General features: G+C 64.1%; 2 protein-coding genes across 4 annotated transcripts in view; both read right to left on the minus strand.

The window, feature by feature from the left end:
• The window catches only part of DNMT1 (DNA methyltransferase 1), a 56,980-nt gene extending 44,521 nt beyond the window's left edge, over positions 1-12,459 (minus strand). The window contains exon 1 of the mRNA XM_074979627.1: positions 12,364-12,459. The gene's annotated coding sequence lies outside the window, so the exon portion shown is untranslated. The remainder of the gene's footprint in view (positions 1-12,363) is intronic.
• On the minus strand, positions 787-18,860 carry S1PR2 (sphingosine-1-phosphate receptor 2). 3 transcript variants are annotated; one of them, XM_074979630.1, is made up of 2 exons: positions 18,798-18,860; positions 787-3,441 (listed from the first exon to the last, which is right to left on the minus strand). In XM_074979630.1, exon 2 carries the CDS (start codon positions 3,362-3,364, stop codon positions 2,312-2,314), a length of 1,053 nt encoding a protein of 350 aa, XP_074835731.1. In that variant the 5' UTR covers positions 3,365-3,441; positions 18,798-18,860; the 3' UTR covers positions 787-2,311. The 3 variants fall into 3 exon arrangements, with proteins under 3 accessions (XP_074835731.1, XP_074835732.1, XP_074835733.1); XM_074979631.1 differs by lacking the exon at positions 18,798-18,860 and adding an exon at positions 14,620-15,385; XM_074979632.1 differs by lacking the exon at positions 18,798-18,860 and adding an exon at positions 4,384-5,378.
• Positions 18,861-19,751: the final 891 nt, after the last annotated feature.

The following is a 19,751-nucleotide window of genomic DNA, read 5'->3' on the forward strand; positions in this document are numbered from 1 at the left end:
GGGTCACAGCCCGGCAATGCAGTACCCTCCTCCCCCAGAGCCAGGACCGCGCCGAGCTTGCAAACCGCAGGCGGGGGGTGGGGGCAGCCCCAGCCCCCAGGAAACTCCCTACAGCCAAAGGAGCAACTTGTCACAGGCCCCTGACTTGGTGCCACTCACATCTCACCCCCCCCAGCCCAGCCCTGCCCCCCCCCACACAGGGACTCTCTCTCCCGACCCCCAGCCCAGCCCTGCTGGGGACCCTCTCTCAGCGGACACCCACTGTGGGCCTGGGGCAAGGTGGGCCTGGTTCAGTTGCCCCAGAGGGGCGGGGCCTAGGCCAGGAGGGCAGAGGCTGGGCACTCAGCCCGTTGGCACAGCTCAGAGCACGGCACTCCTCCTTTACCCTCTTGGGCCCCCCGCCCTGTCAGCGAGCCTGGCCCCCGGCTCCCACCAAGCTGCCCCCCAATCCTTGCAGCAGCATCTGTTGCTTGTGTGCCTAGAGCTTGGGGGGTTGGGAGCTAGGTTTCTATGGCAACCAGAACATCTCCCACCCCTCCCCCCACTTGCCCCCCGGACCACCTCGACACCCAAGGCCCCCCCACACCCACTGCCCCAGGACCAATCCCCCAACCCAGGAACCCCCCAGCCTTCCTTTGGCCTGGCAGCTGGTCCTGGTATGGCGAGCCCTGCCCCAAGCACAGGCCAGCTCGCTCACGGAGCCCAGGCACGGGGGTTCGGGGCCCTGGGGGCAGCGGGAGCCCCATGGCTGGGGCAGGAGGAACCACAGCAGGCAGCAGCTATACAAACAAACACTTTAATCCAGTGGCGCCCAGGGCCCCATGTAGAGAACTGGGCCCAGGGCCCCAGGCTCCCGTAGTGTTTCCCAGGGTGGGTGTCCCCCTGCCACCACCCTGCTGCATGCCCACGAGTCCTGCTGGCAGGGCACTCCAAGCTCTGCTGGGGGGCGCAGAGCGGGGCAGGCTCCCAGGGGTCGCACAGGAGCTGCCTGCCTGGGGCTGGTCCCTGTCCCGGCGCCCATCCAGGCATGGCTGGAGAGGCAGACAGCTGGGGGCCAGGGAAAGGCAGGCGTGGAGGGGGGCTGCACCCCAGCTCACTGGGGTTCCCAGCATATGCAGGGGTTACAGTCTGGGCATACCTCCCCTCCCCTGCAGAGCAAACTGCTCCAGCCCCTAGGGGGAGGGCCCCAGGCCTGGGGACACACTCTGCGTCCTAGTGGGCACACGTAGGGCACGCCCCCCGCAGACACACTGCACACACCCCACAGCTGCTGCAGGAGGGAGCTCTGCTGGCCCCACAGCCGGGGCGGGCGGGGGCAGCAGGTGATCTGACCTGGGCAGGGCCCCCATTCCCACGCCCCCTCCAGCCCTTCTGTGTCTCATGGATGTGATGTCCACTGGGCGCAGCTGAGCACAGGGCCAGGAGACAGGACGCAGCCTGCTCCGATCCCAGCCCCTCTGTGTCTCATGGAGACGTCGTCCATTGGTCACAGCCGAGCACAGGGCCAGGGGCAGGGCACAGCCTGCTCCGATCCCAGTCGGGGCCAGCGCACCAGGCTGCAGTGAGGGGGGGACCAAGGAGGCCCCAGCTGCACAGGCTGACGCTTAGGCACTGCAGGACAGACGAATGGATGGGCAACCCAGGAGCCGACCCACCTGTTGAGTGACAGTTTAGGAGGTCCAGGCTAAACAGATGGACAGACGGAGAGCAGATCGCAGGGAGGGGCAGGGACAGACAGCACTCTCAGCAGTGCCCTGGGTCCCACGATCCCTGCAGCCCCTCGCCCCAGGCGGGCTGGCGAGGCTGCCCCAGGGGCTTTGGCAGAGGAGCACCTGGGGTCTGTGCAGGGAGTTCCCCAGCTGCTCCTGCCCTGACACCACCAGCCGGCCAGGGGGAAACATGGGGTTTGGGTCTGACTGTGCACAAATTCTGTACCAGCCCCCAGGGCCAGGCTTAGCGCTAGGAGTCTGCAGTGCCCTGCGCCCCTCATCACCAGCCCCCTCTGCCCCAGCAGAGCAGGTGGCAGTTCCTTGGCTGGGCAGAGCAGGGTGGAGCTGAACGCCCAGCTAGCCCCTGGGCTGGTGCACATGGAGACAGGCAGCTTGCACCCCGCCGCCGGGTTCTCATGGGTGGGAGAGCTGGGGGAGGCTCCCAGCTGGCGCGGGTGGCCCTCAGATGATGGGCTCCCACGCACCGGACCGGATGGTCCGTAACTCCCAGCCCCTGCCCACCTGCCCCAGTGCTGCTGCACTTGGCAGAGCCAGCCGGGGGCCGGGATCCTGCTGTACTGGTCGGTGTCCCCTGCCCCGCCTCACACCGAGGTGGTGCATTCCCGCAGGATGGGCGAGGTGGGCAGATCCTGCTTCTGGGTGCAGCGCTCCGGGGAGCTGGAGCTGCGAAGTGGCACGCGGCAGCGCTCGGCCGGCCGGCCGCGCCCCGCCAGGCCCCAGCAGCACAGCACCCGCAGGAACTCCCGGCGCATGTCCTTGCTGCGCAGCGTGTAAATGATGGGGTTGATGGCCGAGTTGAGCGTGGCGAAGCTGAAGAAGTAGTCCGCCTTGTAGAGCACGGGGCAGGCCTTGATGGCGCAGGAGGTGTCCAGCAGGAGGATGATGAAGGCCGGCAGCCAGCAGACCACGAAGGCCCCCAGCACGATGGTGACAGTGCGGAGCAGGGCCAGGGTCTGTGGGCCAGCGATCTCGGCGTGGCTGGAGCGCACGATGCAGTAGATGTGGCCGTAGAGCAGCGCGATGGACACCAGGATGGCGCTGAAGACGGTGACCACGAAGAGGATGTAGCGCTTGGAGTAGAGTGGCAGGACAGTGGAGCAGTCCTCCAGGCGGCCCATGCAGTTCCAGCCCATGATGGGCAGGCCCCCCACGGCGGCCGAGATCACCCAGCAGGCGCCAATCAGCAGCACCATGCGGCAGCTCCGGTCGCTGCGGTACACCTTCACCTTGGTGATGGCCACGTGGCGCTCAATGGCGATGGCCAGCAGGCTGAAGACGGAGGCGGCCAGCGTGGCGAAGGCCGTGCCCTCCCGCACGAACCACTGCACCGGCATCAAGTGGAAGGTGCGGGGCCCTGAGAGCAGCACGTTGGCCATGAAAGCCAGGCCGGCCAGCAGGTCGGAGAAGGCCAGGTTGCCGATGAAGATGAACATGGCCGAGTGGAACTTCTTGTTGCGGTAGACGGCCACCAGCACCAGCAGGTTCTCCAGCACGATGAGCACGCAGAGCCCCACTATGAGCACGGAGATGGCATCGCGCCCTGGGGCTGCCTGGCTGCCCGTCAGCTCCTTGGTGTAGTTGTAGTGCTCCCGGATCTTCTGCGGGTTGAAGTACTCCTTGTAGATGCTGCCCATGGCTTCCCGGGGCAGCGCCGGCCGGCCCCACCCTGCCACTCACCAGGCGCCAGCCATGCCCGCCTTGCTGGGCGCACCTGGGGACAAAGGCACAGAGAGGGGCTCAGAGCCAGGGCCGCCAGAGTAGTGACGGCCCAAACAGGAGCAGGACAGGACCCCCCCGGCTGTCCTTCTCCTCCCTCCAGCCCTCGACCATCCCCCACACGCCCCAGCTGGGGCAGAGCACCCAGACGCCTGACCTGCCCCAACTCCTGGGCCCCCCGCAGCCGCAGCGGGTCCCACAGGTTAACAGCCCCCTGGCAGCAGAGGTTCCCTTTCCCACGGCCAGGGTGGGGCCCTTCCAGTTCCCGGCAGCCCCTGGGCTCCGGGGTCGCTGGGCCTCCGCTGGGAGCGAGTGCTGGTTTGTGTTTGCTACCGGAGCTCCAGGCCGCCCAGCAGGGACACCCCGTTGTCCAGCACACGCTGCTCTGGCTCTCACACGCCCCTCCCCCCGCCAGCTGCAGCGGCCCTGCAGGGGAGGGGAGGTGGAGCTGCATGTCCCCCCCCGCCCCCCAGTGCCACTCAGCCAGTCCCGCCTCTGGCTGCTCCATTGCCCTTGGCCAGGTTCTCAGCTGGGATCACAGTTGTCACCACCGCCCCCTGCACCAGAGTCAGCTGCTGACCACAGTGATGAGAGGGGGACTTGCGTGCAGGGTGGGTCCCCAGGTCGGGGGTGGGGCTGGGCGTTGGGAAACCGGGGGGCTGATCCCAGCCTCGCCTTCCATCCTGGGTGAGTGCCTGCTGCTGAGGGGCAGAGTTCTGCAGGGCAGAGGTCACCTCCGGCACTCCCTGCCAGCTGAGCACTGGGGCGGCCACCCAGGACAGAGTCGGGCGCTGCCCAGCTGATAGCAGAGTGCCCACAGCTGGCATTTCTGCAGGTGGTGCACAGAAGTTTCTTCTGCCCATGGATAGAAACCATGAGAGGGACCCCGGTCACCCCTCCCCGTGGGGTTGTGCTCTGGGCACAATGGGGCCCTGACCTCAGGCAGCGTCTGGGAAGCGCCGGTGTGAACGCTCAGGCTGCCAGTCCAGCCAGGCCGCTGTCCTGTCTCCGGGCAATGGCCAGAGCCTGACACATCAGAGCGAAAGAAGAGGGCAGGGCGATGCTGCAATGTCCAGCCCCGGCTGCCGGCAGGTGGAGGGTGAGGGAACCCTAGAGACAGGCCCTGACCCAGGAACTTGGCTAATACGTGTTTGAACCCAGCTGTGCTACTGGCTTCACACCGTCCCCTGGTGCTCTGGGCCTCGTGTGCAGAGCTACTGCCCGCTCGTCCCAGCCCGCCGCGTGCTGCTTCCATTGGTGCGCCACTGCTTCTGTGCCTCCTTCCTCCCTCGCTCACTCCAGACTCGTCGCCATCCGAGGGAGCGGCACACGCCCGAGGCCACCCCTTACGGAGAGAACCATCCACACTGCCTGCCGGCCTCCGCACACCAGCCTGGACCCCTCCGCGTTCTCGCTGCTGTCCTGTGCACCTTGTTCCGCTCCGCACTCTCCTGCTGTGGGCACGCCGGGGACTCAGAGCGCTAGCAGCCTCTCCCCTCCCCTGGCTGCTGCACCGCAAGTGGAGGTTTTTGGAGCTCTCGCCCCGTGACTCCAAGCTCTCTCTCCGGACCAGTAACTGCTGACTCAGGTCTCCTCATCCTGCGTGTACAGCTGGGCCGGTGTTTTCCAAGGTGTGTTACTTTGCATTTATCCACACGGCTTCTCCTGGAGCGTTCAGTCCCCCGCTCTGGGAGGCTGCTGCCGCTCTGCAGTCTGCCTTGGACTGAACTCTCTGCAGTTGTTTGCTATCATCTGCGGACTTGGCCAGCTCAGCTCAGCTGGTGTGGGGCTTCCAAACCCCTGACGGGGGCATCGAACATCCCTGGCCCCAGATCCGATCCGCTATTCAGCCCTTGACTGTGGGAACAGCCCGGTTACTCCTGCCCATTGTCTCCTGCCTTTAACACCTCACCCGTCTATGTGAGGTCCTTCCCTCTCAGCCCAGACAACTCACTTTGCTTCAGGGGGCTAGACAAGGGGCTTTCTGAAAGTCTACACCCGCCAACCCCCCCCCCCCACTGCACGGGTGGCCCCACACACAATTCCAACAGGTCGGTAGGAAAGGACTTCCCTGTACGATAGCTGCCTCCAGCATGGGGAGTCACATCCCGGAGTGCCTTGGCCAGCACCATCAGGCCCTGGTGACTTGAACGCACACAAACCTCTGCTGGTGAGACCTCAGTCTGGGACCATCCCTGAGCTCTGTCATCTCGTCACAATGGCTCTGAGGGGAGAGCTTCCCTCCCACCCTCTGCAGCATGGAGAGACGCAAAGAATTCCCACAGCTCTCTGCTTCCTACAGGCTCCATTAGCGCCTGGCCTTCCTTGGCCCAGCCGACTGTCTGGCAGCTCCCTGCTGCTGAGGCACTGTCGGGTGCGTGTCCTTTGCTAGCTGCTCTTCCAAACCCTTTGGGCCTGTCTGGTTGCACTTGGCCCTGGGCTGTGTCAGCAGAGTTCACACTCCTTTGTATTTGCCTTTCTGGGACTTGAGTCCCAATGTCTAAAGGAGCCGTTTGGGCTCTACCCCCCTTTAACTCTCTTGCTAGACCAGGGCGGTATTGATTTGGACCAGGGGTTTTTGACGTGGGCTGTCATGCGAGCCTGCTTTCCGGTGGCTCAGAGATGGTCCGACACAACCTGCAGGCATCGTGTTCCTCTGAGTGCTCCTTTTCATTTCTGTTTCACAAGCGGCTTTATTTTTGCATGGTTCCCGTTTGAAGTTAAAAGCTGCTGTGACAGGGATTCCTTGGTACTTCCCCCATCCCCACACGGTACTTGAAGTGCACCCTGGTGGCTGGTACCCACCACCCCAGCTACCTTCGCCCCTGGGGCCACATCAGGTGCACCACTGGGGGCTGAACCCAGAATGGGCTCTCCCCCTGTGGGTTCCAGGACTCGCTGCTCCAAGAAGCAACATTAATGGAGCCTAGACATTGTATCACCATATCCCAGCCGGAGGGGCCATGTTCCCAGCTCAGCTGGAGAGACCTGAAATCACGGTTCCCTTTGATTTTTCCACCCGGGGAAGAATAAATTTTGCCATGTGCACCAAGGCGCATGCAGCTGGGCACCCCCAAGAGAAACACCGGCTGCCGGCTGCAAGGACTCTGCTAATCAGTTGGGTAGCATCTTAATCTCTCCTAGGCAGCCACCCAAGTACTCAGCTCACAGGGAACTCTGATGGAAATCCCCCATTATTACACTCTAGCTCTCGAAGTGGATAAAAGTCACTGGTTTTTCAATTTAAATAGGACTCTTTGAAGCCAACACCACTCTGGAATTCTCATTTCGAAAGAGCAGTCACATTACATCTCATCACACACTTGCTATGCACACTGACAGTCTCACAAAAACGATGGTTGTCTTAATTTTAAATATATTGTCATTTGTCTCAGGCCTACACTGGCAAAGGATGCGTTTTCTTTCCTGTTCTGACTTGGCCTGTGCCCCCGGAGGTGTCAAATATCTGCAGATCCACGTTTCTGCAAATCGGAAGACACCTACAGATATCCTCATCTTAACATGGTTCAAATGTTGTGTCCGTGCCATGCTCTGCTGAGGCTAGTGTGCTCTCTGCTGGTAACACAGCACACATAAGAACCTGACTGCGTGCAGCTTCTTGAAAGAAATCTGCTCAGAGAAAGCAATGTTTGCTATGGAAGAAGCCTGGAGCACGCCGAGTCCGCACCCTGCTGTCACGTGAGCAGGTAGTTAGAAAAAAAATAAGCTCAACAGAGACACTCGTGGAGGTAAATTCTTGTAGGATTGGGGTCTAAAACAGGGTAGAATTGGGGTCTGGTGCATCTATTTGCCCCAACCGTAAATGGCCTCTGCGAGGATTGAGCTCACAACCCTGGGTTTAGCAGGCCAATGTGCAAACCACCACATTCTCCCTCCTCCCTTGCAGCCAGCTCGCTTACTGGCACTTGCTTCTTGAAAAAGTTTGGGCCTTTTCAATTTCTGCTTCTCAGCAGACTAAAAAGTAACATGTGCAAAGACAGACGCAAGCTGGCTGGGATTGGTTTTGTCCTGTGCTTATGTGCTGGTGGACCTCAGCCAAGGACGGCAGAGGAGTTAGTTAAGACATTGTCTGCAAGCCAGAGAGACAAAAGATAGGAGAGGACAGAGGCAACGCGGAAAGGAACACTGGAGTGGACTGGAAAGAACAAGGGAAGACATTAACCAGCACACTCATACAGCTTCCTATAGTCCCCTCACTTCTGCCACAGAACAGCTGTCCTGCCCTGTGAGCGAGAGAGCCAGTGGGGACTGCTTGGAAGAAGTTTGCTCCCTGGGTAAAAAAGGAAAGCGTGTCAGTGGAGGCAGAGCCAGGGGCGATATAGGGCCCAGCTGCCAGAACGAAACATCCCAAGGAAAGCTGCATACTGGAGGAAATGATGTGGCGATGGCTGAGTGGATCGGCCCGTTATAATTGACATATGCCCTTTGCAGGGCAACCTTCAAGGCTCTCTGGATGCCTGTTGGCAGGGGGGTGATTGGAGAGGAAATGCCCAAGCAGAGGAGTGGTGGGAACTGCAGGAGCCCTGCCTCGGAGGGGTTTCCATTACATACAAGACAGAGTTTGGTTCCATGGCTCCCAGCACCAAACTGTCCCTCCCTCTCCCCACCCGTCGGTTTGCAGAGTTGGATGTTGCCAGAAGAAAACTTCAGCTGCATTGACCCATCTGGCCTGGGCGCGGGGGTTCGGCTCAGTCACAGAGAGCAGCAGGAACTGAAATCTAGAGCTATAGTCTCCACTGAGCGTCGTGTTCTTCTCATCTCTTCCACGACGCAGGGAGCCTCTCTCTGTCCTGTGACTGCGTAGCCTGCCTCTGCCACGGCCCATGGACTGGCCTCAGGCCACCCAGGGCCTGTGCTGCCCACTCTGTCCATCGCCTCCCTGGCTGTCCGGCGTGCAGGGTCACCCCGCTCAGCACCAGGCCTCTCGCCTTGGCCACAATCCCCCATCAACGCGTCCCTGTCTCGCAGCTGGGCCCGAAGGGGACTCGTTTTCTGGCTGTTCCTCCTCCTCCGGCCCACACTTCTGCAGCCCCTCTCCTCGCCGTGGGACTCAGACGCCTCTTAAGAGCCTCCCCGCCCCAGGGGCTGGCTCTGTCCTTGCTGCACCGTCCCCTGCTGGCTGCCCCAGCTCTTCGGTCCAGCACTCCCCCGGGCCCTTTTCGCTCTCCAAGCCCGCAGCCTGGCTCCAGGCCCTCTGGCACAGGCCTCTCCTTTGTGCAGAGGCTGCCTAGTTCTGAACGCCCTCAACTTTAACCTCCTTTTTAGCAAAACAAAAAAGCAGCAAAGTAGCACTTTAAAGACTAACAGAATAATGCATTAGGTGAGGAGCTTTCGTGGGACAGACCCACTTCTTCAGCCCACAGCCAGACCAGAACAGACGCAACATTTAAGGCACAGAGAACCAAAAACAGGAAGCAAGGTGGACAAATCAGAAAAATATTATCAAGGTGAGCAAATCAGAGTAGAGGGGCGGTGAGGGGGGAGTCAAGAAGTAGATTAAGCCAAGTATGCAGAGGAGCCCCTATAATGACCTAGAAAACTCCCATCCTGGTTCAAACCACGTGTTAATGAGTCGAATTTGAATATAAAAGAGAGTTCAGCAGCTTCTCTTTCCAAAGTAGTGTGAAAATTCCTCTTCAGTAACACGCAAACTCTTAAGTCATTAACAGAGTGGCCCACTCCATTAAAATTTTGGCTGACTGGTTTGTGGATCAGGACTGTTTTTATGTCTGTTCTGTGCCCATTAACTCTTTGTCAAAGAGAGTTTGAAGTCTGTCCAACATACAAAGCATCTGGGCATTGTTGGCACATGATGGCATATATGATGTTAGTTGAGGAACATGAGAATGTGCCCGTGATTCTGTGAGTAACCTGGTTAGGTCAAGTGATGGTATCTCCAGAATAGATATGTGGACAAAGCTGGCAGCAGGCTTTGTTGCAAGGAAAAGTCCCAGGACTGGTATTCCCAGGGTGTAGACTGTGGTTGTGGGTGAGAATCCTCATAAGGTTGGGAGGTTGTGTGTCAACCTTGATTACTATTTTTGGTTCTCTGTGCTTTAAATACTGACTCTGTTCTGGTCTGGCTGTGGGCTGAAGAAGTGGGTCTGTCCCACAAAAGCTCCTCACCTAATAAATTATTCTGTTAGTCTTTAAAGTGCTACTTTACTGCTGTTTTGTTTTGATAGTATATAGACTAGCACGGCTCCCTCTCTGTTACTGCTTTCTAGCAGCCTATGGCCCCCAGGACCTCTCTCCTGTCCTTCCCGGCATGATGGGCACCATCATGTGCCGCAGCCGCCGGCTCCTCCCAGCACTGCACACATCTAGCTGTCTTGCCAGAGGACACCACAGCATTCCCCACTTAGGGCGACCATATCTCCCTGTTCCAAATATGAGACAGAAAGATATAAGGGGGATGGGTGGATCCTCGTGGCTGCACTGAGCCCCAGGGAAGCGGCAGCCACGGGCGTTCCTGGACTCGGAGCCCTGGGGAAGCAGTGGCCACCGGCGCTCCCGGCCCCACCCCCAGCCCCCGAAAGCCTAAATACAGGACAATTCATCCCTTAAAAAATACATCGGGACGACTTTTTGGCATCCCAAATACGGGACTGTCCCGCCCAATCCGGGATGGATGGTCACCTCGTGCCCACCTGGGGTCAGGTCTCCCCACTCCGGAGGGATGTTCTCCTTCCCTAGGACTCTCCTCCTGTCCTGTGTCCCAGACAGTCCCATCCGCGTGCCCGTCTCCCTCAGCACCGCCCACGCAGCCACACCTGGCACACGGAGGGTCCCGGGGGTGACGTACACCCCAGAGGTCTGGCAGACTTGCCTGCCTTGAACCCCGCTGCATGCCGCCTGAACCTCCTTCCCCACCCCCGCGGTATCAGCAGCTGCTATCAATCTCAGCTGGCTGAGGTGCTGCCGCTGGAGGTGTTTGCAGGGGCTGGCCTACCGCAAGGCGGAGATGACTCAGAACAAAATCCTGAAGGCGGTAAGAAGAGCTGCACTTCTCAGTGTCGCAAAGACACAGCCAGGCGGGAGGGCAGGCTAGTGCTGAGACATGGGGGCTGGGAGCCAGCACTCCTGGGTCTTCCCCTGGCTCTGCCACTTACTCACTGTCCCCTGAGCAATTCCCCCAGCCCGGCCACTCCTGGCGCCAAGAGGCCCAGCCAGCGAGGGGCTCCCCACTGCCCACCAGGAGGAAGGGCAGGCTACTGCTTAGAGCAGGGGCGTGCGGGGAGGTCAGCCAGGGCAGCCCAGGGACCAGCCCGCGAGCAGTGACTCCTCTAAGGGCTGCGGTTCCGGTTCCTTCCTCGCCCCTTGTTTGGGGGGGAAGAATCAACAGGGCCAGGAGGGGGTCCCCTGTGCACAAGGCCTCCCCAGAACCCCACAGGAGTGGGGCTGGCATGACGGGGGGGTGTTGGCAGTCTCTGACCAGGAGTAATGGCTGTGCGCCCTGTGGGGCTGGGAAAACAGGGGAGGGTGGCCCCAGTCGCCAGAGGTGACACCCACAGGCGCGGTTGTACCCCGGGGCTGCACAGGCAGAGCACATGGCCATGGGCCCCATAACTGGACTTAGCACTGGGAGGGGGCAGCTCCCCCCACTGGGCAGTCCCCAGCCTCCCCACTGCAGGAGCAGCCAGAGGTACTGGGGGGGACCAGAGGCAGAAAACTTGTGTACACAGCACCCACCAAACAGCTGGGGGGACATTGGGCCACAGATCCCCAAAAGGCAACCCCCCCATCGCCTGCCCCACGGAGCCAGACATGCCCCCCCATCTCCTGTCCCACGGAGCCAGTCGCGCCCCCCCATCGCCTGCCCCACGGAGCCAGCCGCGCCCCCCATCGCCTACCCCACGGAGCCAGACATGCCCCCCATCGCCTACCCCACGGAGCCAGACATGCCCCCCCATCTCCTGTCCCACGGAGCCAGTCGCGCCCCCCCATCTCCTGTCCCACGGAGCCAGTCGCGCCCCCCCATCTCCTGTCCCACGGAGCCAGTCGCGCCCCCCATCGCCTACCCCACGGAGCCAGACACGCCCCCCATCGCCTACCCCACGGAGCCAGACACGCTCCCCATCTCCTGTCCCACGGAGCCAGTCGCGCCCCCCCATCGCCTGCCCCACGGAGCCAGCCGCGCCCCCCATCGCCTACCCCACGGAGCCAGACATGCCCCCCCATCGCCTGCCCCACGGAGCCAGACACGACCCCCATCTCCTGTCCCACGGAGCCAGTCGCGCCCCCCCATCACCTGCCCCACGGAGCCAGACACGCCCCCCATCTCCTGTCCCACGGAGCCAGATGCCCCCGCATCGCCTGCCCCACGGAGCCAGACACGCCCCCCATCGCCTGCCCCATGGAGCCAGACATGCCCCCCATCGCCTACCCCATGGAGCCAGACATGCCTCCCCATCGCCTGCCCCACGGAGCCAGACACGCCCCCCATCTCCTGTCCCACGAAGCCAGTCGCACCCCCCATCGCTTGCCCCATGGAGCCAGACATACCCCCCCATCGCCTGCCCCACGGAGCCAGACATGCCCCCCCATCGCCTGCCTCATGGAGCCAGGCACACTACCCATCGCCTGCCCCACGGAGCCAGACATGCCCCCCATCGCCTGCCCCACGGAGCCAGACACGCCCCCCATCTCCTGTCCCACGGAGCCAGTTGCGCCCCCCCATCGCCTGCCCCACGGAGCCAGCCGCGCCCCCATCGCCTGCCCCATGGAGCCAGCCGCAACCCCCCATCGCCTACCCCATGGAGCCAGACATGCCCCCCATCGCCTGCCCCACGGAGCCAGCCGCGCCCCCCATCGCCTGCCCCACGGAGCCAGACTTCCCCCATCGCCTGCCCCACGGAGCCAGCCGCGTCTCCCCGCCCGGCCCCCCTCTACTCACGGCTCCAGCCCGGCTCCCGCGCCGCCGCGGGCCGTGGCCAGGGCGCAGCTGGAGCGAGTCGCGCCCCGGCAGGAGGAGCCCGGCCCGGCACGGCGCCCCCGGGGACCGGCTCTGGCCCCGCCCGGCGCACGTGGGGCGGGGAGGGGCCCGGGACGGAGCGGGGCGGGACCCCCAATCCCGGCCCGCCCCATCCGCTCCCCGACCCCCCAGTGCCCCCAACTCCCGCCCCCCGGTACCTCCACCTGCCCTACCGCCCCATCTGGCACCCCCCACACCCTCTCGGCCCCCCAACCGCCCCATCCTGCCCCCCCCGACTCCCTCTCAACACCCAGCATCTCCCAAACAGCCCCCGCATCCAGCAAACTCCTTCCAGCCTCCCCAGGCCCCTCGGCACCCCGCCCGTCCTGTACCGACTGCCCCAGACCTGCTTGCAACCCAGGGCCCCCTACAGCCAGCTCTGTCCCCAAGGACCCTAGCACCAGCCTAGCCCCCCCATACACTGCCCCCCCGACACCCCCAACCCACCTGGGGCCTGCTGCGTTCCATTCTCACCCATCCAAGCTGCCCCCCCCAGGTTCCCTGCAGCACTAGGGTCCCCAGCACCCACTTCCCAAGAGCCCCACCCACATTCCTGGTCTGACCCCGCAGCCTGGAATGCCCCCGGCGTAAGTTGCCCAATAAATGCCATAGGCTCATGCCAGAGTCAGCACAATGGGGCAGGTCTGACGCAGCCACCCCAGCAAGCCCCAGGCTGCCCCCAGAGCACCAGCTCCCCCTTTGCTCCCAGAACCCTGCCCCACCCCGCCTCCCGGAGCCCAGCCTGCCAGCCAGGAGGTGGGGGAGCACAGCTGGCAGTGGGGCACAGACTGGACAGGTGCCTGGCCTGGCAAAGGGGCTGTGGTCAGGGATACAGCAATGTGGGGATGGGTCCATGGGCTGGAGCGATGGGGCGCCCCCCACTGGGAGAGGCTCAGGCCATGGGCAGGACCCTGCCTTCTGGTGCAAAAGGTGCTGTGGGGCGTGCATCTGTGCACACCTGGTGCAAGCCCCGCCCACCCTCATGCCAGTATCCTGCCTTTAGCAGCCAATCATGGGGTCCCTAGGACACGGCCTGGGTGCTGTACTGCCGGTCTGCCACTTTCGGGGGTGGGAACAGGGTCCCTGTCACCCTTTCAAGGCTATGGGGCTATGGAGCACACTCAGCCTGCCTCCAGCTAGCGTCAGAATGGGGCTGGGCACCTCAGGGAGCAGCCTGTTTTCTCTCTCCCAGGTCTGACTTCTCACCCACCCTTGCTCTGAATTCTAAGCCATACAGGTGTAAACACTGACCTGGGCGGATGCATCCGTGGGGCAGCACCATTTCACCAGACCCACGGGCAATGCCCAAGTAAACCTGCCTGGCTGTGGGGCACCTCGGGACATCTCGGTGTTGCACATACAGACGAACGTGCCCACCCCTCTGAGGCCTGTGGCCAAAGCTGTGGGCGCGCCAGTCTCCCAGCCCAAGGAGAGCGCTCTCTCTCCATTTCGTACCAGCAGCCACCCAGGCCAGGCAGGGCCCTGCGCTTGCTCAGGGTTTGCGTGGCAGGGAGGGAAACGCCCCAGCCCTGACAGAGACGCCCCAGGTCTCACGGGGCGACAAGCCGGGCTCCCGGAACCCACCAGACGGGGCCAGGGCCCTTCCCTGGGGCCTCCGTTCTCCGGAGCCGGGCGACTGGAAGGGGCCTAGGAGCAACGTCGGAGCAGCTGTGCTGCAAAGCCACAGCCAGGGCTAGTCAGTGACAGGCGGGTCCTGCGGGATCTGGCCCCACCCGAGCCTGCCGGCGCCCCCACTCCTGCCCCACAGCCCCGCCCACCCCAACAGCCCTGCCGGTGCCCCCACTCCTGCCCCACAGCCCCGCCCCACCCCCACAGCCCTGCCGGCGCCCCCCACTCCCAACCCAAAGCCCCCCACAGCCCTGCTCAGGTACAAATCCAAGCTGACGGAGCAGAGCCAACACTACCTGTGAGACTCAGATTTGGCCATGGGGGGACATGAGGAAGCTGCTCCCCCCGTCATCATATTCGCACCCCCATGATGCACCCAGTTTTCCCCGTCTCTCGTGGGCACCCCCAGCGCACCTCACCCCCTCAGTGCCCACAGAGCAAAACTACAACTCCTATAACAGCCCCTCCCCCAGCCTGCCCCCAGGTCTGCCACCACCCTCCCTTCTTCAGCCCCAGCAGGCCCCACTCGGACCCCTCCAATGTGCTCACCCAGAATCTGCCCACTGCCACCGGGCTGCAACACCACTCGGAGATGCCTGGAGGCTGCCCTGGAGGTTGGGCACTGGGAGGACCCCTGGGCAGAAGGAGACTCTGCTGGGGGCCAGACACGCACACCCCCACCATGCAACGGACACACCCGGACTGTGCCATGCACATGCTCGTGCAAAGCCACACACTCGCCAGGCTGCGGGGACGCACACAGCCCCACACACACACACACATACACAGAGACACGTGCACAGAGCCAGGCACGTGCATGCTCATCTAGGTGCCTGCAGTGACTCCCATGCCGGGGAGGTGCTGGGTGGGACCTGCTGGGCCCCGATGCACAGCCTGGCACTGCCCCATCTGCACTGGGGGCACTTGCTGGGAGTGGTGTCCCAAGCCGGGGGGGGCCTGGGGGAGCCACTTGGAGTGAGGGCCCAGAGTCCGATCCAGGCACATCCCAGCCCCAGGTGCTGGGGCTGGTGAGTCACTGAGGCGGGGGTGGGGAAAGTGAGCCAAGGGAGGAGTGAGAGAATGCCAGCGTGTAAAGGAGCACACGAGTGTGTCAGGCTGGGATGTGAGCAGGGGTGAAGGGCAGGGTGTGAACTTATGTGCAGGTGGCGTGGCTCTGCCGGGGCACACAAGCGTGCAACAACCGGGGAAGGCAGTGAGCTGCTCTAACGGTGGCATGGCCGTTACTCGCTTGCACAACCCTGTCTGGGGGTGGGAGCGAGGAACTGCTCCAGCAGAGCAGGCCCTGTGTCCTGGTGAGTGCGAACACACCTCCTGCTGGGCGACGGGGGGACACGCTCAAGTGTAACAGCAGCCCCAGGCACGTGCAGCACCTGGCCTGCACACACATGCACACCCAGAGAGGCACACATGTGCAGACGCACGTCCGTGATACAGCTGTGGTGTTCAAACATGGAGCCACGCACATGTGTATGCACATGCCAGAGGCACAGACCAACACGCACACGCCATGGACACAGACCAGCACACACATGCACACACCATGGACACAGACGAGCACACACATGCACATACCATGGACACAGACGAGCACATGCATGCACTCGCCATGGGCACAAACCAGCACACACACGCTATGGGCACAGACCAACACACACATGCCATGGGCACAGACCAGCACACAAACACACATGCCATGGGTACAGACCAGCACACCAACACACACACCATGGACACAGACCAGCACACGCATGCACACACCATGGGCACAGGACAACGCACAAACACACACGCCATGGGCACAGACCAGCACGCACACGCCATGGGCATAGAGCAACACACACATGTACACGCACATGCACACGCACACACAATGGGCACAGACCAACACGCACATGCACACACCATGGGCACAGAGCAACACACACACACACATGCCATTGGCACAGACCAGCATGCACCTGCACGTGACGTGGCCACAGGCCAGCATGCACGTACACACGTCATGGGCACAGACCAGCACGCACATGCACACGCACACGCCATGGGAACAGAGCAACACGCACATGCCATGGGCACAGGCCAGCACGCACACGCCATGGGCACAGGCCAGCACACACATGCACGCGCCATGGGAACAGAGCAACAGGCCAGCACGCATACGCCATGGGCACAGACCAGCACACACACATGCAGATTTTGGGGCGACTATTTTCCTATTTCAGCCTAGTTCCTGTTAAGCTCCCAGCCAGGGGAGGGATAGAGCCCCACAGAGCAGGGCCACGCTGACTGACCCAGCTGTGGGGCTCCCGACCACCCCCTGCTCTCAGTCCAGCGCCCCCTCTGGACCCTGCCCTCCCTCAGTGCAGGCCAGGCTGACAGGGCAGCTGCGACATGCGCCAGTCCCAGCGCTGCCCTGCAAGCCCAGGTCCGAGGCCATCTCCATGGACGGGGATCCCGGGGGCGGGGAGAGCGGCCGGATGCACCCCCACATCCCCCAGGCTGGAGAATGACATCACTAACCCCAACAACAAAGGCAGCCTGTGTGCCGGGCCTGCCCTGACGGCACAAGCAGCCCCAGGACAGCTGCCCAGTGCCGGGACCCAGGACGGACAGGGAGGGGGGCAGGACAGGGGCGGGGACCCAGGGCAGTGGGGGCGAGGAGGGGGGCAGGGCTCCAGGAGAGAGGGGGCAATGAGGTGGGTGGGGACCCACCCTGCTGTGCCTGCACCGGGGCAGCCGCTGCTCCCACTTGCTGCCTGTTCTGCAGATGGGGGCAGAGAGGAGGAGCCCTGTGATGCGCTGCCTGGAGCCTGGCTCAGCCTGGCAGTGGGGCGCTGTCCTCCCCCACCCACACCCCTCTCACCGGGCACCATCTCGCCGACACGCGTGGGCTCCAGGCGGCTCAGCCCAGGGCCTGGGAACCAGGCCCACTGCACAACTGGCAGCCTGACGTGTCCCATCCAGAGCCAGCTCCCGGAGAGAGCCCAGCAGCCTCCCCATAGCCACACCATAGACCATCCTCCCGCTACACCCAGGGCCCCTGGGCCACAGGGCATCAGACAGCCCTCGTGAGCAGCCGTGCAAGCCCGGCCCTGCCTGCCGTGTCGCACAGCCGTGGTGCAATGAGCAGGGCCAGGGGAAGGCAGCCAGGATGGACCGCCAGCCATGGGGCCCTGCCTGGTGTAATGTGGGGAAGGGGCAGCTTGGAGGCAGACAACCTGGGCCCAGCCCAGCCCCACAGCAGGCAGGGGCGGCCCTGGGGCGTGGCTAAGGTGGGGAGAGAGAGACCAGGCCCAAGTCCCACAGGTGCCCAGTGTGTGGGGCTGCCCCAGCCCTGGGCTCCCTGTCCAAGGGGCCTGATCAAGGGCATTTTATCCCCTTTCTCCCCTGGGCCACAAATCCCACTGCCCCCCAACCTAGGCCCCCAGCCCCCAGCAGCCCCTGCTCTATTCCCAGTCTCAAGAGCCCTTAGGGGTCCGTCCTGCTCTTATGCCTCCACCCCAGGCGTGGTCAGGGCTCTGGTGGCAGCGGGGTCCTGTTGGACTCCAGAGGCAGGAGCCAGGACCCTGGCTGGGCCAGATGCTGGAATCGGCAGCTTCCCCTACGGGCTGTCCCCGTGAACGGAAAAGCCCCAATGGGCCCTTGGAGGCCCAGCCCAGAGGAGCCAGGAGGGAGCTCAGGGGCCCCACACAAGGGAGGAGGGGCAGGAGAGCCGCAGGGGGAGGGGAGGGGAGGGGAGCAGGGGTGGAGATGCTACAGCGAAGCAGAGGGGAGCTAGAAAGGACCAACTCGGGGTGGAGAACAGGCGGGGTGGGGGGGTGAGACAGAGCCTGGGGAGACAGGCCAGAGCCGGGGGAAAGCGGGTGAGACAGGCTGGGGGGGTGACAAAGGCAGAGCTTGGAGGGAGCAGAGCGAGCCTGGGCGTGACAGTGGAGCAGACAGAGATGGGGGGGACACAGCACCTCAGCCTGAAGGGGACAGGGGAGACAGGCCAGAGCCGGGGGTATGGGGGAGTCTGGCCAGAACCAGGTGGGATGGTGGGGGTCAGGCCAGAGCCGGGTGGGATGGCGGGGGTCAGACCAGAGCTGGCGTACAGGGGGTCAGGCCAGTGCCCGTGAGATGGGGTTGGGGTCAGGCCAGAGCCGGGTGGGATGGGGGGATCAGACCAGAGCTGGCGTACAGGGGGTCAGGCCAGTGTCCAGGGGACGGGGGGGTCAGGCCAGAGCCGGGTGGGATGGTGGGGGTCAGGCCAGAGCCGGGTGGGATGGCGGGGGTCAGGCCAGAGCCAGGGGGACTGGCGGGCGGCCCAGGGCTTGGCAAGGGGTCCCAGCAGCACAACGCCCGGGGTCACCCTGCAGGTGGGGCCCCCCAAAAGAGGCACGTCCCAGGCCCCGGGCCATGGCTGGGAACCGCGGCGCGTCTGGCGGGGGCGCGGCCTGCGGGCAGGACGGAGGTGAGGTGGGGGTCAGCCGAGGGAGCGCCCCGAACCCCGCCGCACGGCGCCGGCTCCCCCCCCGCCTGCCAGGGCCCCCCGACCCGGGTCTCCCCCAACGGGCAGCCACCTCCGGCCCTGCAGCTTCCAGCGGGGCCGGGAGCCCCTGACTGGACTCGGGACGAGCCCCCCGGGCGCAGCGGGTGCTCGGGGCTGTACATCCACCCGCGGGCGACCAGCCCGGTCCCCCGGCCCGGGACAGCGGCTCCCTTACCGGCCGCGGGTTCCGCCGCGATCCCGGGCTCCGCTCGGCGCTGGCGCCGCCGCCTGGACACGTGGGGCGGGGGAGGAGCCGCATCGCCGGGCGCCCCGGAGGGTGGGGGGTCCGCCCCGCCCCACCCCGCGCCCCCCTGGTGGGGGGGGCAGCGCCCCGCCCCCCGTCCCGCTCCGCGGCTGGTGGGTGGGCAGGGGTCCGCCCCGCCCCGCTCCGCCCCGCGCCCCGGCTGAGGGGGCCGCCTGGACACCTGGGTCCCGGCCGAGGAGGGGAAATCCCGGAGGAGCCTTCCGGGGTTCAGGCCGGTCTGAGCACAGACGGGTCCCACGCCCCGATCTCAGGTGGTTGCGCTTGGCCTGGCAGAGGGAGGGGGCGGGGGGACCACATGTGCCTCATTCGGGGGAGGGGGACACCAGAAAGACCCTGGCACGGCCGGGTGCCCACGACCCCCTTCTGGGCTCCTCCAGGCCGGAGCCCCAGCTGCCAGCTGCAGAGTCAGACGTGTCAGCAGGGGGCGGAGCAGGGGCAGGATGGAGCCCTGGGCCGGGCCCCATCCACACCACAATGGGGGACAGAGCCTGGGGTGGTGCAGGGCTGGCCCCTCTGTCACCCCGGCTGGGGAAACGCCCAGGAGGAGTCCTGCCAGGAACAGGCGGTAGCCACATGGGGCCTGTGCCACCTGCATTCCCTTGTGCCAGGTGCTCTGTGTGCCCACAGAGCGGGATTCAGTGTGGGCCGGGGGGCGAGGGAATGCAGAGGGCAGGGGGACTGTCAGGGTTGGGCTGGGACTCAGGCAGTCAGGGCTCAGCACCCAGCTCTGCACCAGACTCCCCTGGTCCCTCTGAGTTCTCTCAGCCTCATCCAGTCAGACCTGGGCCTGGGCTGGCACATGCCTGGCACAGCAGCACCCTGATCTCAGCTGGGGTCTGGGCAGCGCCCGGCCCGACGAGGCCC

The sequence above is a fragment of the Carettochelys insculpta genome, chromosome 29 (assembly GCF_033958435.1).
Source record: "Carettochelys insculpta isolate YL-2023 chromosome 29, ASM3395843v1, whole genome shotgun sequence".
Lineage (NCBI taxonomy): Eukaryota > Metazoa > Chordata > Testudines > Carettochelyidae > Carettochelys > Carettochelys insculpta.

Excerpts from the sequence above, each read along its gene's own strand:
- S1PR2 (XM_074979630.1), bottom strand. The coding sequence starts at position 3,364 with ATGGGCAGCATCTACAAGGAGTACTTCAACCCGCAGAAGATCCGGGAG.